Genomic DNA, 12,854 nt, shown 5'->3' with positions numbered 1-12,854 from the left:
TTATGTTACGATTTATCACAAGTTGTTCAATTGATATATTTGAAGATTTCAATCCAAGTACTTATAATTTATACATTTTCTCAATTACAATACCTTATTTTTTCAGGCGTTGCCTATATTCTTTATCAATATTTTCATTACTATTAATACCTGTATTGTATAACGAAAACGAAGAAAATACATTGATAGTGTAATGAATAAATTAATGAATTTCAGTGGAAATGAATAAATTAATTTGAGTCAAAAAATAGAGAAACTCAATTGACTGATTAAAAATTGATGGAGCGTATCTGCGTAAGAATAATATTAAGAAAAAACCAGATTGTTAATTTTTTTTCACATTCAGTCCTTCTGCTCACAAATTTGAACAGTCAATATATCGTCATTAATTTCTTGAAAAAATCTTATCAGGTATAACAGATTCGTGTCTAAAAGAATGTTTCCTCAGTTTGACAAAATGTTTGCAGCCTGATCGTGAGTATGTTTGAGAGTTTAACGAAGAAAATTGGCATGCCCCTCAAGATTCGATTCAATTCAGAAAAATATGCAATCTTCCCAAGAAAAACTTGTTTCAGTTATAACTACCAGCGTCAACGCTGTTTTTACCGATTCTCATGGAAGGAAATGACACGGAACGCTTAATTTCGGGATTTTTCGCGCCATTTTTTTCACAATCTTTTTTTCAACTTCGGAAATCGTGACGTATTGTTATACATGTTCTCATAGGTATAATTACGTACAACCTTGGAACGATTGGTTTATACACGTAATACCGATGAAAAAGAAAACTTCCGCATTAAATCCCATTCAATCTCTGCAGGCATTATACTGTTGTAATTGTATTAAAATCGGCATTGATCGCTACGCCGTAACATTGACATACGCAATGGATACACGCGTTAAACTGTGAAGCTTAAAATCAATTGTTCGCCAAAAGTTCATCATTCTATGACAATCGTATAGGTAATTACAAGCCGTGATCCCTCTGTGTGATTCTCTAGTTTCAAAGCACTTCGTTTCGTTTCATTTTTTCTTTATTCTTACTACCAAATTTCCCCTAAAAATAGAAATAAATCGTATAAAGTGAGAATGAATTCCTGCCATCTATTTGATTTTAATTGTTTTTTTTCTTTTTTGTTAGATTTGTAAATGTGTATATGTGTATATGTATGAATGAATAAACAGTTTAACAAAGATTTATCGTGAATCCTAACAATTTACAAAGCAAATAATTGACCGTTATGACTAATTATTCGAACGTTCATATGTGTTAATTAACAAATAAACCTGTTAGAATACGAAAAGATAATTTTTGGTAATAATATTTTATATGACCATTACAATCAATACACATTGGTATCACAGAACATTCACAAAATAAATAAAAATACAATGTACGCAGGTAAGAATTATTTTATTTGTACAAAAATTGACTTAAATAGGATCTATAAATATACGTTATTGTATGATACATATGACAAGTATAATATTGTACAACGATAGGTATGTCACAAATATCAAAGTGTAATTATTATCTATAATTGCAAGTGATGATCCGCGATTTATAAGCCGTTAAGAATCTATTTTTCAATTCGCTACAGTACATATATTATAATCTCGCATGAATTTGCTTCCGAAATATGTTGCTTGAGGTAAGACTGACAAAGAATACGATAATTTGAAATAAAAAACCGTATAATATAGTATAAATAATCATCAACTCAAATCAATTTGTGGGGAACAAAAATGTGTACATTAAATAGCTTCTATTGAAAAGTCAATCCTCCATTTTGTAGATTCAGGCCAAAGAAAGAGTAATGAAGTGTTTTTTTCCAATACTCTGAATTCTAGCGCATTTCACTTCGTTTTTCGAAAATCGTTCATTATTCTTCAGGCACCTTCAGTAAACGTAGCTGTGTGATAAAACGGAACTTTAGTGTTACTGAAAATTTGATCAAAACAATAATGGTATTCTTGAAAAATTTTGAGGCAATATTTATTGCGCAAGTCTAACTTTAGTAATATTATTAGGTTGTGCGAAGATTAATAACAACTATGAAAAAATGCAAGAAATCCATACAACTGCCAAGAAACTGGATAAATTGTACGGCAACAACAGAAACAACAAATAATTTAATAATTTTCAAGTAACTGATGCAACCACAAAAGACAGGACAAAACGTACGAGAACAGGAACAACAATTGTAAAATTTTAAGGAAACTAATTTCACAACAATAAAACAAAATGTGGGCTCTCAAAGAAAACTAATCTTACAAAGATGAGGTAAGTTTTGCTTTTGAGTTAGGTGCTATCAAAAGAAACTTTGTCACCTTTTTAAGGCTAAATTTATGCACTGAGTATTCTATGAAGGCGGGGAAGGTGATAAAAAAGTAAAAGGTGTTTAAAATATTCTCACCCTCCATTCCCAGCGCCATTTCCCGAAGAACCGCCGACAGAGGCGCTGGCGCTGGCATGAGCTTCACTTGTTACAACGCCAGCGGAAGACGGTCCGAAATTATTGCCAACACTCCAGCTTTGGGCTTGGCTATTGGCGTAGGAATTGGCGTATCCGTTTCCATTTCCGTTTCTCTCGCCGTATGAATTCGCGTTCGCGTTCGCGTTTCCGTTCCAGCCCCAACCATTTCCACGGTGTTCGGTAGGCTCCACGTGTCCGTACGTCGTTTTAACCAAGACGGGCTTCTCGACGTAAACTAGCCTCTCTACGTAGACGGGCTTCGGTACATAAACCTGCTTCTCGACGTAGACCGGCCTATCAACGTAGACAGGTGTCTCAACGTAAACTGGACGCGATACGTAACTTGGGCCGGAACTTTCTTCCCTGTAGTAGCCGTTGTAGCCTCCGCCGTAGTTTCCTCCATAGCCTCCGCCGTAGTTTCCGCCATAGCCTCCACCACCGTAGCCACCGTGGCCACCCCAACCGTAACTGAAAATTGAGGGGTTAATACCATTGGTTGGTGAAACTGTAATGAGGAACCACACTGCCAACTCTTGAAGCTTGGTGGCAGCACCATCGTTGGTTCAAAATTCAAATTCAAGCATACAATATTACGTTAAAATTCATTTTCCTTTATAGAAGATCTTGTTTCTTCACTTGGAGAAAAGCGCCATGGAAAATTAACCTGGTTAAATTCTTCAATCGTCAAAACAATATACTTTTTCATTTTCGAACACCTTGACAACTGTGGTCCCTCGTTAGATGACAGTAACATGTTTACATCTCATCTCGTCTCAAATCAAAAATACAAATGTAATTGTATTTTGTATCCTTCTAACACACGGTAGAAGAAGAATTTTCATTTTTTTTTTCGTTTCAATTGCAGAGTAAAAATTCAATCCGTTTTAAGGTGCCACAGAACTGGCTTGCATTTTCACAATTTCGTGACGTCATACAGTGCTCTTAGACGTTCAACGTTGAACTAAATGGCGTATTTTGATTCCTCGGATCGAACGCAATTGGCGAATGAAATCACTTAGTGTCGTGTAGTGTCGTGTCAACCATCATGAACGAGCTCCTATAACCTGAAAATTTTATCGTCGAATCGTGCCATATTTACGGAAAGCAAACTGATGGAAAAGGTTTTCCTGGATTACTTGTGTGCTTTTATACGTCTCCATCTCCCTGTCGAAAGTGAAATAAATTGTGAAATCGAAGAAGCGGTGAATATTCAACAAGTCGGGTAGTTCCGATAGGCCATGTCAAATGTGACGTGATTTTATTTAATTCATCATCATTCATAATAAACATTATCAGCGATCTATGTTAGCAGTGACTGAGATAAGGACGTAAACTTTTATTCATACTACGTTTTAAAAATTTACCTAGTCAGTTTTGTACTCCCGTTCTCGCAGAGTTCGACGAAGAAATTTCTCTATTTCTGACGTCACGAAATATATACTTGACATGCCAGTTCAGCGGGGCCTTAATTCAGAGACAGCTAGTTTTTCGGCCGAGTCGAATGCGTTGGTAACGTAGATTCAACCTGTAGTGCCACTGGAGGCCAGCCGCTACGGGCTGAATCTGCATTACCAACGTAATCGGCAATTTTCGACTCGGCAGAAAAACTTATAGGCATCTCTTAATCAATGTCCACATGTATACCTAGAATTACATCGTGTATTTGTAACTTGTAACATTTAATTTATCAATTGTGTTTTAAATCTGTAATACCTGAAACTTGACTCACATTCGTGTTTCGTAATCGAAACGAATTTTTAATCTGTAATTTGTAACTGTATTTTTGATTTTTAATTTTTAATTTGGGTTACACCAATTACAGCTTGAAGTCGTATATTACGATTGGAAAGAAATACAAATTGTATTTTTAATCCGTAATCCGTAACTAGAACAATATAACTCAAAGTTAAATACGAACTGATCACATATTAGAAATTACGAAAACAATTCATGACTGGAGACATGTGAAATACGAATACTTTGAATAACGGTACAAAAATAGTCTATCAGCGCAAAAATCGATTGACTTTTCACTGCAGGTATCAAGGCGCTTTTAACCGGAAAACGGGTTAAAAGATTCATCAAGGCATCGTTTCTCCTTTCTGCATGAGGATTTGAAATTCATTTGGAATTTGAACAACCAAGGTATAAAAGATGACGCTGAAGCACTGATGATCAGTGTGCTCAGGTTCCTCTTCTCGACACGTCGGAGAATTTGAATTTTACAGCATAACCTGTCTGCATACTTAATCGTGAGGAAACTGAACACATATTTACCGTCAACCGGGCAATATTTACAACTCTTTACATCAACAAAGAGTTTCACACCATACGTGCATTTCGAAACTCGTTTTTCAGATACTTCGCATTGCAGAGACTGAAGGGACTCAAAGCAGACCAGAATTCAGAGTCAGGCTATACCTTGTTACTCCCTTAGAGGGAATTTCGGGAATATTTGTTGTGTTCTGAAAAAAACCTCGTCATGTTTGTTGCGTGATGCGGCTTTCCGTGTATGTCGCATTAGTATTCTACAGCGGCGACGATTACGCTATGGGGAGTCGTTTTCTCTGTATCCAACGTGACTGACCTCCTGCTCTGTCTCATGCTCCGCGACGAATAGTCGTTACGTCATTTACAGTTGTGATTAGCGCCGATTCTTGCCCACAAGTGTGTTCGAGACTTTCAGAAATGTGCTTTGTCGACTTTGTGCAATTTCAGAAAAGTCTAACCAATAGCTCGAGGTCAAGAAACAATTGTAACAGAATGTTCGACAATAACGTTTTATGGTGTTGTAGAAAGAGGGCAGAATTTTAGTGGTATTGATTTCACTGCATCAGTCCTGAGATATTGAGTATTTTAATTTGAGAAACTTGAAGTCAGTAATAATCGTTACTTCTTAGTACGCCAGTGAGAATTTTAATGATAATAAAAATTCTTAACATACAATTTCTAGAAAACGGAACACCATTTCAATCAATTATCAGCAATAAGAGCAACGTCGAAAGTTTTTACAGTAAGTATACTTTCTTTCGTCGCAGACAACGAGGCGGTGAATGGAATGCGTAATAGCTCCGTAAAATTACGTGACATTTCGATGCCGGTGATGAATGATAAGCATGCATTAGTGACGTATGTATCACTAGTATTGAAACACCTCGATGATTGTGTCAGATTCTGGGCGTTGACGTGATAGCAATAAAAATAACTTCACTTCCCAATTTTCAAATTTCCCGCTAGTTCGCCTCTTTCTTTTGATCAATGATCACGTGATGAAAAAATGTTGGAAACAGATTGGAAGAAATTTTAGAATTCTTGCATGCAATAATATTATGCCGAATTTTTCAATAACCCTGAAATATGTAAATTGAAAAACGTTTTCAGTCCCTTATGTTGATTCCGTTTAAATCACAACTGTGGAAGAAAAAAAATTTCAACCTACTCTGTTATTCAAGATTTTTGTAGAAGTGAGTGTCGTATTTCTATTCTTATCGTTTTTTTGAATCCCAGTTTTATTCTTATGATTTGTATCAGATGATTTTCAAAAATTCTTTTTATCAGCACCGAGAATTTCGGAATTCATAAAGTTTCACACCGCGATTAATTTCACCTTGACAATATATTTTTCTCGTATAACCGAACAGATTCCGAATTTTTCAGGGAATAAAAATTTCGCAGAATCTAAAATATACAAAATTATTACCTCTTAACAGCTCCAAATTCAACGCCTAGACCAAGAGCTCCAAGTCCAAGGAGCTTTTTCTTCAGAAGAAGCGTTCGTTTCGGTCGCACGAGTGCTTCATCGTCGACCGAAACTGCCTCTGGAACAGAATCATCGAGATCCTCGAGCCTAAGCTTCTCCTCTGCGGCTAATTCCTCGCCGAAAACACTGCAGCCCGCAAAACAAAGCGCAATGACGGCCAACGAGAAATAAGCTTGGTTCCGCATCTGAAGGATACAAAAAAATATTAAATCAAGGTCAGATTTGGCTTGGGTGAAAGTAAGAGTTGAATGAATCTGGTCAGTTGAAATATAAATATTTATAAATTTGTAGAGGAAAGTTTTCCAATATTCCAACGCGAAAATTTTGGATGAGAAGATGAACTTTTAGAAAGATAATAAAATACAAGAGACAGAATATTGGATTTTCAAAACTGCGAAAATCAGTTCAACAGAATTTTGAAAATATTGAAAGTTAAAGTATACAAAAGTTGAAATATAAAAAGGTCAAAGTATAGAAAGCGATGATTTAGATTAGAATGAGTAAGAATATAGTAGAATTCGAACAATTTTATTTTCTAATTTTCTTCACTTCGACTTTGTAGATTTTGAAAATTCTATCAAATAGATTATCTCGTTCTTGAAACATTCCTACTCTCACCGGAAAATTTTCAGTTTCTTAATGGAAGATAAAAAAAATAGTAATCTCGAACGGATAAGAATGACTGAAAAATACGAATGAATGAATAATCCCGGAAAGATGAGCAATTTACAATACCATAAAACTGATTCGGTCTTATAACGTACAGACCCACGAACCTCGAATAATAACTTGGTAAGATCCCACAGCAGCACACAAGTTGAACTTAAAAAAGAGTTGAAAACCAAAAAATGATTTATACTTTTCGATCTTCTTCACTGCGGACAGTATCGACCAGTGTACCCGGATGATATCTGCTTCTGGATCTTATATAGTGGGTAGTAGGTATGGTTTTGTGTCTGGCGAAAAATCCCACCATCGGATAATTGGTAGATGTTTGTTTTAGCGCTGTATCCCAGCGTTTGCATGGCGTCCCTCTCCACTTTTCGCATCTTTGACTAGCGCTGCGACGGTGGACGGAAAGACCGAGGAACAGACATACCTGGTTTAAAACGTCATCGACGTCATCTCTTCGTATTTCCCAGCCACGCGAATTACACATTGATGCATGCGGTGCGTCCAGCTCAGGGACGGATCTTCACTCGAAACAATTCAACCTCACAATTCGTGTAAAGTCTGTTGAAGTGAAGTCGGCTCGATTACAATGCAATTCACTTCAATTTTAAATTGAAATTGTCGTTGCTATTTCGAACAGAATTTGAACTACACGGGAATAAAAAAAAGTGTTTCGTCGATTTAATTGAAGTAGATGAAGTAGCATCATGCCGACTGAAGCCTATTGGTAACAAATAAAAGTGAATCTGGTTTCAAAATCAACCCAAACGGTAAAAAAAAGCGTGAAGCAGATTGGATTCCAAGATTTGTTCAGAGTAAAACTAAGTAGAACCAAGTTTAATTTTCGTAAACTAAATAATTGTAGACTTTAATATCAAGCAGATTTTACAAGTCGACTTACAGTGTAGAACGATGGGCAAATCAGCCTGATCAAGATTGAATAATTATAACAAAATGAATCCATCGTAAAAATATGAATCATGATATATAATTGAAGATTGAATTGAAGTAGAATCAAGTTTTAATGAATCGAATTGAAAAAAAAAAAACTAGGGAAAACGAAAAAATCTGTGCTTTCGGTTTTCTGCTGGAAAACGTTTTGATCCGGGGGGGGGGGAACAAGTAGATCCGACCCTGAACGATGGGGCCGAAGATTATACTCCGGCACACAATGGCATGTATTTAAGTAGCGGGTTTTCCGTCGAGCAGCCTTGTCCACCAGATCCGGTATTCAGTTGGTTGCTTTGAGTGCTTAGAAGGCGCGAGCTCGCCGCCTCGCCCACGTCGATATTAGAATGACCTTCTTTACCCGCAGCATAATCGCATCGATAAAAGATGTATGATTATTATTAACGATCTTTTTTATATGAAAGAAAACTCGTTTCAGTAGTAAATATTACGAGACGTTCAGCGGAGTGAATAACAAATTTTCGATTGCTCTTGTCCGTTTTATTTTATTTGTTTGTTTTTTTCTTCGGGTTGAGAACCTACCAAGAATTCGTAGGTGAACTCATGATGCGACGCGTTCGGTTTCTGGGGAAAACCGGAGATCCTTGAGCGCAAATTGCACACTTATCATATGTGCAAATACGAATAGATGCCGGGGATAAACAGAGGTAACTACAAACGGGTCAAACATCATCTTAAAAAACGACAATTGTAAAAATTGCAAAGATTGTGGTCGTCGCACAACAGCTGCTGACGTGAGCTCAACCGATAAACAACAAACGATAAAATTAACGTTACACTGTGAACCGTGTGCAGTGTACTGGACATATTATCCATTTATTGGAGGGTGTTTAGCAATATGGCGTCGTCAAAAGTGATCAGCTGATCATCGATTCAGCTTATTACACCGATATAGAGGCACTGAAGGATTCTTACTGGCTTTCGGACTGTCGTTTTGATACATTGAGTCAATTGTAAGTGAAAAATTGGATCCACAATTCGGTTTATCTGCATGTGACGTTTTTCTTTGTTCACGGTTTAGTTATTTAGTTCGTATATAACTTATCCAACTATGAGTAAGCGAAGGATGGAATAGTCACGAATATAATAATACGTTGACGAAGAACAGAAAAGGTATTTAAAATTTTATATTTTTTTTTCATAACAATCTGTCTTGGATCTATTACTGTGAGTAGGAGAACACTTTTTCGGTTTTAGGCTATAAAGTGGGAAGTTTCGAAAATTTTGGAACAAAATTGGTATCTGGTATAGGAATTTGTTCAGATGTCTTAATTTTTTGCGACAAAACTGAAGAAAGTAACTAAATGAAATCTGCACTAAGGTACAACGCAGTCGAGTACCCGGAAACATGCCCTCATGTATGTACATGAAACACGATGCGTCGAGTGTCATTTATTGCAAACTAATTATTGTAAAATCAGCGATTGATTATTATTTCTGTCTGAAACTTGATTCAGGGTTGAAAAGGTGCTGATTTCAGCATTAAAAATGCTTGTACAATGGAAAAACGGGTTCGGCTGGAATCCCTAGTGGGAGGTTCAGGAAGAGATGTTACACGGAAACGACAACGCTATGATTGGTCGAGCGCCTGCCCGACCAGTTCGCCAATGATTCTGATCGGTGCACCGGCGTATACTGGCTTATCAACGCTGGATCGACTTATTATAAGATAAATGCGAGCATCAGTATATTCGACTGTTAGTATTCCTGCTAAATGCCGTGAAGTAAGATCGAATTTTGCAAGAATAACAAGTTCTGATAAGCATTTTTTGAAATGGTTGTTGTCACTGCTTTCGTCGGCATTGGTATAAATTAGTGTGTTTTAGTTAGTATGATCGTTGTTCATCTATGTAAGATTGCAAGATTTTTTGTTATATTTAAAATGAATATGTGATTTGTCTTTATGTCTGTTCTGTTACTAGTGTAGAATATGAATATGTCTCTATCCTAGTTACTGATAAATGCCATAAAATCTACTATTATGTTTATGCTATGACTTTGTAACTACATATTCGATGCCTATAATTGTAAGAAGTGACACCTTGTGTAATATATGTGAATTATTTGTGGTAAAATGTGAAGCTCACTTCTTTGGATTCTTAAGAGAAGTTTTGAGGATTTTCTATTCAGCTGAAAGAAGACGTTGACTGAGAAATATGAAGACAGTTGCCCTAATGGGCTTTAGCGTGTCAACCGAAATTCGATGTGCGCTTGCGCTCCCTGAGATGTTCCAACGGTAGAGTTGAGAACTTATTGCAGAACATGAGGGAGTTACCGATTTTGACATGATGCTGGCTGCATTCACCTTCCGAGTACCAAAGTCTTCGCAATGGTGAGCCCAAGCCGGTACCTTGCCTCGGAGTACTTACAGACTTGTCGGCGATGCAAGAAATTGATAATAAGAATAAATTTCTTCCAAAATTCGTAGAAAAACAGTGATTTAATTATAGTATAGGACCCCGAGAAAAGAATGTATACATAGATCATACATAATAACAGATCAGATGTGATGATAATAAACAGACCGAAACGTATATATGTATACGCAGTTCTTGTACATACGATGTTAATATGTGTGACCCATTTCCCAGGAAACAAACTAGATTATCTACAATGATACGGCTATAACATGAAAATGAAACAATTATTCATTTTCAAATGAAATTCTATTGGACAAGCGCTCGATGTATTCCATGGCATTGATATTCATAATTATTCCAACAACTTTTCATTTGCTCTCTCGATCTTGAATTTTCGTAGGCACAATATCGAAACACTGTTTTAGCTAGTCGCAAGTGAAATATCTATGTTGGGTAGAAGAGCGGAATGGTTTTTCGGAAAGTGTTCGTATGGAAAGGTTTGGCACTATTCCGACGTAATTTTGCAAGGTGAATCGATAAAGCGCAGTATCGATACGCTGCGAGCAACGGTTCAAAAGTTGCAGACAAAGAACCAGAACCTGTGTTTTTCACATTTTTCGGCTGGTGATCTTTTCGTCATCATTTCTGTGCTGTTGGTCCCACGCTCTTTGCGTCACGTTTTCTGAGTTTCTGGGGGTCCAATTAGTCAGAGAAGGGTCACTCAAATCAAATCTGAGACGAGAAATTTTCGGTCGAAAAATGAAAAAAACGCAAGGCTAACCCCTGTGCACTTTCGGCGAAAATTTTCGCGATTTTGAAAAGTGCTGGAATGAATTCTTTCTGGCACTATTCGGACGTAATTTTGCAAGAGAAATCGATGAGGCGCAGTCCCAATGCGCTGCGAGCAACAGATCAAAAGTTAGAGCCAAAAAACGAAAACTAGTATGTTCGACATTTTTCAGCAGGTGCTTTTCTCTTCGTAATTTCTCTCCTGTTGGTCCCACGCTCTTTTCGCTGCGTTTTCCGAGTTCCTGGGGGTCCAATTGGTCGGAAAAGGGTCATACAAATCAATTCTGAGACGAAAGATTTTTTGGTCAAAATAAAAAGGAAGGTTAACCCCTTTGTATTTTTGGAGAAAATTCTCGCGATTTTGAAAAGTGCTGGAATAAATTCTTTCTGACACAATTCTGACGTGATTTTGCGAGAGAAATCGTTTAGGCGCAGTCTCAATACGCTGCGAGCAACGGATCAAAAGTTAGAGGCGAAAAACCGAAACCTGGGTTTTTCACAATTCTAAGCTGGTGATCTTTTCGTCGTCATTTCTCTGCTGTTGGTCCCACGCTCTTTGCGCCACGTTTTCTGGGTTCCTGAGGGTCCAATAAGTCAGTAAAGGGTCACTCAAATCGAATCTGAGACGAAAGATTTTTTGGTCAAAAAAAAAGGAAGGTTAACCCCTTTGTATTTTTTGCGAAAATCTTCGCGATTTTGAAAAGTGCTGGAATAAATTCTTTCTGGCACGATTCTGACGTAATTTTGCGAGAGAAATCGATTAGGCGCAGTCCCAATACGCTGCGAGCAACGGATCAAAAGTTGGAGCCAAAAAACGAAAACTAGTATGTTCGACATTTTTCAGCAGGTGCTTTTCTCTTCGTAATTTCTCTCCTGTTGGTTCCACGCTCTTTTCGCTGCGTTTTCCGAGTTCCTGGGGGTCCAATTGGTCGGGAAAGGGTCACACAAATCAATTCTGAGACGAAAGATTTTTTGGTCAAAAAAAAAGGAAGGTTAACCCCTTTGTATTTTTGGAGAAAATTCTCGCGGTATTGAAAAGTGCTGGAATGAATTCTTTCTGGCACAATTCTGACGTAATTTTGCGAGAGAAATCGATTAGGCGCAGTCCCAATGCGCTGCGAGCAACGGATCAAAAGTTAAGGCCAAAAGACGAAAACTAGTATTTTCGACATTTTTCAGCAGGTGCTTTTCTCTTCGTAATTTCTCTGCTGTTGGTCCCACGCTCTTTGCGCCACGTTTTCTGGGTTCCTGAGGGTCCAATCAATCAGGAAAGGGTCACACAAATCAATTCTGAGACAAAAGATTTTTTGGTCAAAAAAAAAGGAAGGTTAACCCCTTTGTATTTTTGGAGAAAATTCTCGCGGTTTTGAAAAGTGCTGGAATAAATTCTTTCTGGCACGATTCTGACGTAATTTTGCGAGAGAAATCGATTAGGCGCAGTCCCAATACGCTGCGAGCAACGGATCAAAAGTTAGAGCCAAAAAACGAAGACTAGTATTTTCGACATTTTTCAGCAGGTGCTTTTCTCTTCGTAATTTCTCTCCTGTTGGTCCCACGCTCTTTTCGCTGCGTTTTCCGTGTTCCTGGGGGTCCAATTGGTCGGGAAAGGGTCACACAAATCAATTCTGAGACGAAAGATTTTTTGGTCAAAAAAAAAGGAAGGTTAACCCTTTTGTATTTTTTGCGAATATCTTCGCGGTTTTGAAAAGTGCTGAAATGAATTCTTTCTGGCACAATTCTGAAGTAATTTTGCGAGAGAAATCGATTAGGCGCAGTCCCAATGCGCTGCGAGCAACGGATCAAAAGTTAGAGCCAAAAAACAAAAAC

The 12,854-nt window shown here is 37.4% G+C and overlaps 1 protein-coding gene and 1 long non-coding RNA gene across 5 annotated transcripts; one reads left to right on the top strand and one right to left on the bottom strand.

Moving 5' to 3' along the window:
• Positions 1-1,395: 1,395 nt before the first annotated feature.
• LOC124219263 (heterogeneous nuclear ribonucleoprotein A3 homolog 1-like) lies at positions 1,396-7,247 on the bottom strand. 4 transcript variants are annotated; one of them, XM_046626594.1, is made up of 4 exons: positions 7,097-7,247; positions 6,178-6,422; positions 2,418-2,945; positions 1,396-1,913 (listed from the first exon to the last, which is right to left on the bottom strand). In XM_046626594.1, exons 1-4 carry the CDS (start codon positions 7,211-7,213, stop codon positions 1,901-1,903), a joined length of 903 nt encoding a protein of 300 aa, XP_046482550.1. In that variant the 5' UTR covers positions 7,214-7,247; the 3' UTR covers positions 1,396-1,900. The 4 variants fall into 4 exon arrangements, with proteins under 4 accessions (XP_046482550.1, XP_046482552.1, XP_046482553.1 ...); XM_046626596.2 differs by having other exon boundaries at positions 7,014-7,169; XM_046626597.2 differs by having other exon boundaries at positions 7,002-7,150.
• A 1,167-nt stretch (positions 7,248-8,414) lies between these two features.
• On the top strand, positions 8,415-10,420 carry LOC124218655 (uncharacterized). The gene is made up of 3 exons (XR_006883145.1): positions 8,415-8,991; positions 9,076-9,236; positions 9,336-10,420. It is a non-coding gene; the product is annotated as an uncharacterized lncRNA (long non-coding RNA).
• Positions 10,421-12,854: the final 2,434 nt, after the last annotated feature.

This window comes from Neodiprion pinetum, chromosome 5, assembly GCF_021155775.2.
Source record: "Neodiprion pinetum isolate iyNeoPine1 chromosome 5, iyNeoPine1.2, whole genome shotgun sequence".
Lineage (NCBI taxonomy): Eukaryota > Metazoa > Arthropoda > Insecta > Hymenoptera > Diprionidae > Neodiprion > Neodiprion pinetum.
Note: the sequence above shows the minus strand (reverse complement) of the source record. Positions and strands in the feature narration are given on the sequence as shown.